The following is an 8,918-nucleotide window of genomic DNA, read 5'->3' on the forward strand; positions in this document are numbered from 1 at the left end:
GCTTAGTTGGACTACCAATTTCAATAAGTTGAGAATTCGGCCAATTCAAAAGTTAAGTAGTGTATGCCAGTACAATTTTGTATGATCACTTGCAGCGTATACAGTATTCAGACAATTGAACAGAATAGCAGCATACTACTCCCTCCGTTCCAAAATAGATGACTCAATTTTATACTAACTTTAGTATAATGTTGAGTCATCTATTTTGGAACGGAGGGAGTAGCTCCTTGTGGCAACAACAGGAGTTCAGAAGAACAACCTAGCTAGAATAGTTGCAGGAGAAAAAACGGCCAATGGTTCTAAAAAAAAATAAAAATAAAGAAGGGCCAATGGCGAAATAGTGTTGTCAGCACCATTCGAGATGTTGAGGTAACAAAATAGTTATGATCAACCCAAAGGGCAAGTAAAATCAAGGGAAACAACAGATCCTTGTGTTCCATGATTTGCATAGACAACCCTTTTGTAAAAGAGGGTGGCCTGCTATATTACAGCCGTATAACTTTAAACATCTTCAAATGTTTAAGGATCTCAAATTCTACAGCAAATATCTAGGCAGCCTAGCTCCGGCAGTAAGTTACTGCACAGCTTTGCTTGTGGTATTGTGCATCACCCTCGAAATGGAGAGGCGAAAGCTGGCAATGCGCATCTTCTGACAGGGTTACAAATTCAGCATGTGGCTCTGAATTTGACTACTCCCTCCGTTCCTAAATATAAGGCTTTTTAGAGATTCCAATGTAGCCCGTATTGAAATCCCTAAAATGCGTTATATTTAGAAATGGAGGGAGTACTTGATAATGTCAAGAAGCCTCAGTACTCTACCATCACGAACTTCCGTATACGTCGTGCGAATCGCCCATGGTAAATCCAGATACACACGCTCTCGGTTATTTAGAAATCCGGCAAGGGGACTGCGCCGAAAATTCCTAGACCCAACCTATTATACTAGAAATTTCATTTCTCACCCCACTCCGCACAAAAATCATCCTATTCATTTCCCCAAGAAATCAACGGCAATTCAGGCTAAACTAACACTATACCACCTAAACAGCAGGAAGCAGTAAAACGCATGGCAGAATCGCGGATACGGAGCCGACAGAATCCTCCTAGCCCCCGGCTGCTCAAATCGCCCACCAGTATCAAAAGGCGAGCAAGGCTAAGATCACATCTTGAATTCTTTTAACAAAGAGCACCACGTCTCAGCATGGATCGAGGTACAGACTAGCACGTCTCAGAATGGGCACGGGAAAGGCTCGGCGGGGCTTACCGACGAACGGAGCTCCGGGACTCGGCGGGAGAGGGCAGCGGGAGCTGGAGGTCGCGGATCCAAAATCGCACTTGCCTTCTGAACGGAAGAGGAACCGCGCCGCACGGCAGAGGGTTCTAGAGGAACAAGACCGCTTGCTCCGTCTGAACCGAACCACAATGACTTGGCCCCTTCCGATCGCGACCGTCGGTTTTAGATCGGACGGTGCGTAACGCTTCGACTGGACGCGAGTAGAGGCTTCCGACCCGCACCGCACGCAGATCAGTCCCCCTCTTCCCTCGGCCGCCGCAGAGAGAGAACAGCACCGCAGCGGAGAGAAGAGAGAGAGGGAGAGGGACCATGGTGGCGCCGAACGTGAAGGCGGAGACGATGAGGCTGATGGACCGGCGGTCGGCGCTGGAGGCGGAGATGGACGGCATCATCGCGGCCCTCTCCGCGCCGGGCGGGGCGGGCATCACGGGCTCCCTCGTCGACGCCGAGGTACCGTCGCACCCTCGTTTCCCCCGCGCCCCAAAACCCTAGCGGCCTAAACCCGAGGCGTTGTCCTCCGCCCCTTCCTCTTCCTTGGACGGTTTATAGTTTGCTAATCGCGGCTGTTTTTGGCTCGGCTTAGGGTTTCCCCAGGGCGGACATCGACATCCCCGCCGTCCTCGCCCAGCGCCGCAAGCTCGGTGGTATGCTTCTCGCTCGAATTCTCGGCCTACTCATCATATCGATGCGCTTGTTTCCACTGTAATGTATGGCTACATGTACTGCTGACGCGCTTCGTTTGTTTTGGTGTATATGCCCTGCACCTTATGGTGCTCCATTCATGGTCCGGGATTATGAATTGATTTTTGCAAGTATGGTGACATTTGTGGCCAGTAATGCGGATGCAAGAGTTGTAGTTGAATTGCTTCTCCTGCGAGGGTGGTGAGTTCTGGATGTTGGGATGTAGCCCTGATATGAGTTATGCCTGGCGAGTGTTCAGCAAAATGGATATCAGGGCATGCCCTTTTCGCATCAGTAGTGAACTGGTAGTAATATTGGACATTCATAGGAGATTAGGGGTGATATCAAATTGGATATCAGGGCATGCCCTTTTGGCATCAGTAGTGAACTGATAGTACTATGATTTTGAACATGTATAGGAGATTAGCGGTGAAGTATACTGATATATGTTGTGCTACATGGGTGGACCTGAACAGGGTTTGCTGAACTGATGAGCTTAAAGTGTAGTGATATCTGACATTTTTGTAGAAGTTCAGGATCATCTCTTGTTCTTCATTGCTGAGGATATTTACAGATTTGGCCTGTGGGCTTAGGCTGACTGCAAAAAAAAAAACCATTCCACATCATCATAGCGTGTATATTCTAAATCTTCTCAGCGTGCTGTTAAGTATAATTGGTACTTACACTGCATAATGTACATTGCAGAGCTGAGGAATGACCACAAGGATGTTACAAACAAAATTGAGAAGAATCTGGAAGTTTTACACTCTACAAAATTAACAAGAAATGAGCAATCAATCCCGAGAAGTTCTGGTAAGTACTGTACACTCTGTGCTCACATTAACTTGTCATGATGGGAAATGTGCATCCAAAGTTATAGATCTTGGCCAGTTGTATCTTATATCTTATTTTCCATAAATATTGTACTCCTGCTGTCCACAAATATAAGCCATTTTTTAAACTTTTAGAACTCCAATGCACGATTGTAACTAATTTGTATCATAATATACTACCTAAATAATAGTACTCGTGTATCATGGAAGTGCTCTACAAGACAAATTGAATGAAATTATTTTGTTTAGCAAACCTGTATACTTCTTAATATACTAGCTCAATATTGGTCAAAGTTTCAAAGGCTTGACTACATGCATCCGAAGTTGACCTATGTTTGGAGATGGAGGGAGTAAATCTGTGAGATTGGACATATTCAAAGTTCGTCTTGGTCTCTCGAGTTCCTGCTCTACTGTGCTGTGCCAGGGCTTTCTTTTATGACATCATCTAGGAATGATCTTTATAACCTGACCAACACTTAGTAATTTACACTTGTCCACTAAAACCGACACTTGGAAGTACCCTCAGTTACAAAAACGGTTTAGCATTTTGGGAATGGTTTTTTATGGCATGAACACAAACTGAGAAGCAATTGATGCCATAGCATTATTTGCACATTGGCGTGTTAAACCTCCAGTTTTTACCTTGAAACATGGGCCGTTCTTGAGCATAAGTCAAGTTATATGGTAAGGAAACTAGAGTTGCTTATCTCCATCATATTTGATTGCATGCAGGTATATCAGCTCCACTGCATGGCGGATTGTCTCAAAATGATCCTATGGAAGAAGATCTGGTGACCAGACTTCCTTTTGCGATGATTGATGACATCGCAGATGGTTCTCCTGCTGCTTTGGATGGCTTGCTGCTTGGGGATGAGATAGTGAAGTTTGGGAGTGTAGAGGCTGGCGGCAGATTGCAAGAAAGGCTTGTTTCTGAAGCCCTTACCAGTGAGGATAATCAAGTGTCTCTGCTCATCATTCGTCAGGGATCACCAATGAACTTGACAATTACACCAAGAAAGTGGCACGGAAGAGGACTTATGGGGTATGTTTTACTAAAACCTTTGTGTCATTTGTTCTGTTTCGTTTTTAGCCTATCAAGAAGCATCAGATCTTCCTTTTTTCAATATTTTGTTGATGTAAACATGTAGGTTGCCTTTTCAACTGTGAAGCAGTATCCTTGCAGTTATTCCCCTTGTTACAAATATTACTAACAAATACAAAAGTGTATACCTTTGTTCTTAAATGTCAAGTTGACGTGAATTAAATGTGACACAACACTACCTAAATTGTGACATGGATACCTTTGTTGGAGAGGGACATGGACACTTATTGAACAAACACATGATGGCGATTTTGTGTTCTTGTTTCTAGTCTACTTTCTGTTGAAAACAGGCTTTTACAGTGAATTGCAGAGAACTACATGTCCTCTTCCTAAGTAACATAAAACCTCAGGTTGTTGAAAGTTTTGCAACAAACACAACTCCTAGTCAGCAATTTGCCCTCAACCCCGATGCCGATGTGGCACCCCTTGCCTCAACTGCAACCCTACCTGCTATTAGGAATCGATTGTGTGTATCCAGAAGCAGCATGAAGTGCTGATGAGGATCTTACCCACAAATTAGGATTCTCCATCACACGGAACCATGGGAACAGAGCGAAGATGATTCTTTGTTAGTTCTGTTAGTACTTCCATTTAATGATTTGTGGATGACAATTGTTTCTTTGTTGATCACATGAGAACCATGTCACCTCTAGCTGACAAGCTTATCATGCGTGTTAGTGATTTTGTTGATGACGATTATTTCTTTGTTGATAGTATCTTGACCCTAAAACCTGGTGTCTTTGTTCTCGCAGGTGCCATTTCCGAATCTTGTGAAGGGCCGCGGTCTATATATTCAACTGTAGAACGGGGTGCTTTCACGTCTGCATTTGTGCAGACAGCTCTTGCCGCCCTGCATTTCAACATGGAAGTAAACTGATAACCTGAACGCATGTACTTATTTTACCTGTAGCCGCGCTTAAAGCACAACGCAATGCCACTGTGGAACCTGTAGTCGCCTTGGTTGCAGGCTTTATTTGGTACGTTACCCTTCGTTCGCCCGGATAAAGAACAATGTCTATCACGTTTTGGCAATGATGATGTAGAAAACCTAAAGTCAACATGAAGTTGGATCGTGTGGACAGAGAGAAAAAAGCTGCCATTCGTATGTGCAATTGTGGGAAGTTCCTATTTGGTCTTGGTGCCCTTTTTGAGCGTTCGTCTGGGTGACTTGGTCTTACACAAAAGCGCAGACTGCTCAACGAGCGCAACAGCGTGTAGGTTGCTTTCTACTTATACAAGCGTTGCGACTAGTGAGAATGCATCGCTTCCAGAATTGCTCGACCTCGCCTCGCATATGAATATTAAGCACCCACATAATACGCTTTAGCCCGGCTTTAGATTGTGGGCTGTTGTTAATTAGTAGGGTCTAAATCAGCAGCCGGTTGCCAGAAACTGCGTACGAAAATACCTTTGGTTCTCGTATGACCGTGCTATCTGAAGACATGATGATGTGTTTCGCTCAAAAAAAAAAGACATGATGATGTGCAGGCCTGCTATTTATAAACGATGCGAGGGTTAATTAAGACGTCCACTACAGGACTGGCGAACCGACCGATGGCAAGAGCTAGCCTACTTGATTCTCTGATGCTAAACATGGAGAGTTCGTTATGCTCACAACCAAACGTCCAGTGGACAAAGTCTACCAATATTTATCTATTTATATCTCCAATGAGGCCGTCCTATGCCTGCACTGATTAGTCTCACCTAAAACACACATCCTAATATATGCACCGCCGATTAGTTCCACTAAAACTTCTGTACTTAGCCACATGATGTCCCAAACTAGGAGTGCTGCAGGAGCCACATGATGTCCAAAACTAGGAGTGCTGCAGGTTAACGTACGACAACATGTGTCATGGATGCTTCTTTAATATAGTTGGGTATATTATGCTATAAAAGTGATCCGATTGGCCGCTCTTATCAGTGGGTAATGCCCGTCTCGTAAGCGTGTTCCATTTGCAGATTTTGGGGAGGCCGTAGAGACAAAGGCCATCCCTGCAAAGAGGTATGGAACAACCCCTGCTCATGATTAGAGCCTTGGGAGGTTAGTATGACCCAGCAAAGATATTGTCGTGATACAAAAATGTTGGGCGGCAGCATAAAGGGAACACTGTTCTTATAAAATGCGACTCCATGATGTGGGCCCCTTGCCATGTAAAATGTTTGATGGCTATGAGATGAAACGGCTCATAGGCACACAGTTCATCGCTTCTCCTGTCCTATCAGAAGTCAACAACGAGCCATGTTGTGGAGTTTGAAGCTAAAGTTCGTGTGCGCTGTGTTTTTGAAGCTAAAGTTCAGCACGTCGAACGGTTTCCCATACGTAGAGCAACTCTAGCGGTTGCTGTATCGGTAGCTTTCATAGTAACATACATGGAGCACGCTGTATAACGTTTTGAAGACTGCGGAGGTTGTATGCAAACCCAGAGCCCCATAATGTGGCTTTTATGTTTATTATGATTTCTTATTTTATCATATTTACAATAATCTAAATTAAACAATTCAATAATTCTATAAATATTATTACAAACCATTACTCCGAATACATCAAATAATCCAAATTTGAACCTTTAAAAAAAAATCCAAATTAACTAATAATCCAAATGCAAGAAATAATCTGATTAAATAAATTGTTCAGGTAAAAATAAATGATTTTTTTATCCCAACTAGCTGCCAATATGCCCAATGAGATCCTCCTTGAGCTGATGATGGGAGGCTCAATTTTCAATCTTTCGGCACGCCTCATGAAATGCTTGAATGCGGCATGTGTGCTTACGAGGCTTGACGATTGTGTCAATATCTTCATAGTCAATGGGGCTTGATGTTGTGTAGGATCACACAGCATGTCAAGATATTTGCAAGTTGTTCCAGAAACGAGCAGGCTCTGAACGATTGAAAACCTTGCTAGCAGCACTTCAAATATCCTGTCAATGTCTTCCCTCCGAGCCTCTTGTGCGCGGAATGCATATGTTTTCCTGCACTCAAGATTAATCTTCATTTTTTTGGCGTACAACCTGGTGGTGCATCTATCCATCAAGAGTTAAAGGAAGTAGGGAACTTCGTGCATGAGAAACAAGAGAAGAGGAAGGGGAAACAGAAAGCGACACCTCACATTGTTGAGGAGGGGAGTGAGTGAGAAAAGGGAAGATGAGAGGGCAGCAGAAGTGTGGTCAGAGTCAGTCATGAGGAATATGAGATCGGCAAGCTAGCCACAAGGAGTTATATACTATCTTCCCCCATCCTCTCTCTCCCTCTCCCTCTCTCTCTCTCTTTGTTGTAAGACATGGAGGGTCATTTTTTATCATCTTATCTTGTAAAGCATCTCCTAGGTGACGATAATTCAATTTTTTCCTTGATCTTTATCCCATGCTATGCATCTATCTCTATGTCTGCCTGATGTTGTATTATTTCCTTGCAAAAACTAGTCCAACAATTGTTGTTCACATTGTCCACAACCTGTTCAATACTATGCATGTGAGGCTTTAGGTGTTGCTCTATTTAATTTTCTTCCTATTTGACAAGTAACCTTGTCGCCCCGGTTCCTTGCTTAATTTCTTGTTCTTCGTCTTTGTATGCTTGCTTGCTCATATCTTGCTTTGTCTAGATGTAAGAAATTGATGTTAGCTTGTAATTTGTCCCTTGAGGAGAGAACGAAAAGCAACTACTATTTTACATTGATCAAGAGGTGTGGAGGAACATGCTTTGCTTCATAATGCACATGGTGGTGCGGATGATGAAGGGGAGTGCAGATCGCTGACGATGGACATGAGAATGCTCTAGAACCTATGGACTACAATGATAGCAAAGAATCAATTGAAACTTTTGGGACTGAGATGAGAAGGATCCAAGAGAAAGATGTAATGTAAGAGGGAGATAATGACAAGAGGGTGTTCCCAGAAGGTACCCATAGACTCAGAAAGGAAGACATGAGCTGGTATAAGATCTTCCTAAGGAAAGGGCTGCTGCTAAAGATAACTATGGTAATCCACTGGACCCTTCCTCCTCCAATTTGTCTCTTCTACATATGACTTTTTGATTGGAATCGATTTAGGATTGTTAATTGATATGGTAGGTCATAATATGGGTATCATTATAAAAAATGGAATATGCTAGGAAAGATTTCTTTCAGCATGATCTTGTGAATAGAAAAATGAGAATGATATGAGCTCACGAGGTCCTATTGATAAGGGTGATGTTGATCATGATGAGCTCTGCTCTAACAATGATCACTCAGATGCAGATATAGAGGAAGATTACTTTGACCAACTAAAATAAGTCTTTTCCAGTGTGAAAAAAATAGAAACATTGCTCACCGACACTTGGCTGTGTGAGGCATTCTTTAATACTGCGAGACTTAAGAAAAGCCAGCTAAAATCTTAATTGTGATAAAATGAAAGGAGTTTTCTGGAATGTGAGAAGGATGGGACATGGCCATAAAAGGTGATATATCAGAGAGTTGATTTGTGACAAAAAGTTGGTCCTTATTAGTTTGTAGGAAATTATTAAATCTAATTTCACAAAAAATGAGCTTCACTCTTTGGGAGGGGGTAGAAATTTTAGTTGGCATTGGTCCCCTCCTAGAGGTAGATCTGGAGATATTTTAGTTGGAATTAATAATGATGCTTTGGAACCCACATGTGATCTAGATCGAAACCTGCATCTACTCATAGAACCGCTCATGATGCCATTGTTGGGAAACTTAGTAGAAAACAAAAATTGTGGCCCTACGATTGACGGAGCAAATTCCCATCAGATCCCTCGGTAGGGGTCCAAGCGCAGCTGGAAGTCATGGATCGGAGGTCACACGAGGGGTTTATCTAGGTTCGGGCCTCCGGAGAGTAATACCCTACATCCTGCTGGTTTTGATGATTCATAGTGGAGGGATACCTCGTGCGAGGGGTTACAATGGTGTATGAGATTGCTACCGAGAGTTCTCATATCTGAGGATAGGTCCTCAATGGGTAACCTAGACCTCCCTTTATATAGAGAGGAGATCTCTAGGGTTTAC

The 8,918-nt window shown here is 43.2% G+C and overlaps 1 protein-coding gene across 1 annotated transcript; it reads left to right on the top strand.

The window, feature by feature from the left end:
- Positions 1–1,497: 1,497 nt before the first annotated feature.
- On the top strand, positions 1,498–5,041 carry LOC109762934 (uncharacterized). Its single transcript, XM_020321821.4, has 5 exons — positions 1,498–1,744; positions 1,878–1,938; positions 2,681–2,788; positions 3,541–3,850; positions 4,663–5,041. Exons 1-5 carry the CDS (start codon positions 1,604–1,606, stop codon positions 4,682–4,684), a joined length of 642 nt encoding a protein of 213 aa, XP_020177410.1. The 5' UTR covers positions 1,498–1,603; the 3' UTR covers positions 4,685–5,041.
- Positions 5,042–8,918: the final 3,877 nt, after the last annotated feature.

Source organism: Aegilops tauschii, chromosome 5, assembly GCF_002575655.3.
Source record: "Aegilops tauschii subsp. strangulata cultivar AL8/78 chromosome 5, Aet v6.0, whole genome shotgun sequence".
Classification (NCBI taxonomy): domain Eukaryota; kingdom Viridiplantae; phylum Streptophyta; class Magnoliopsida; order Poales; family Poaceae; genus Aegilops; species Aegilops tauschii.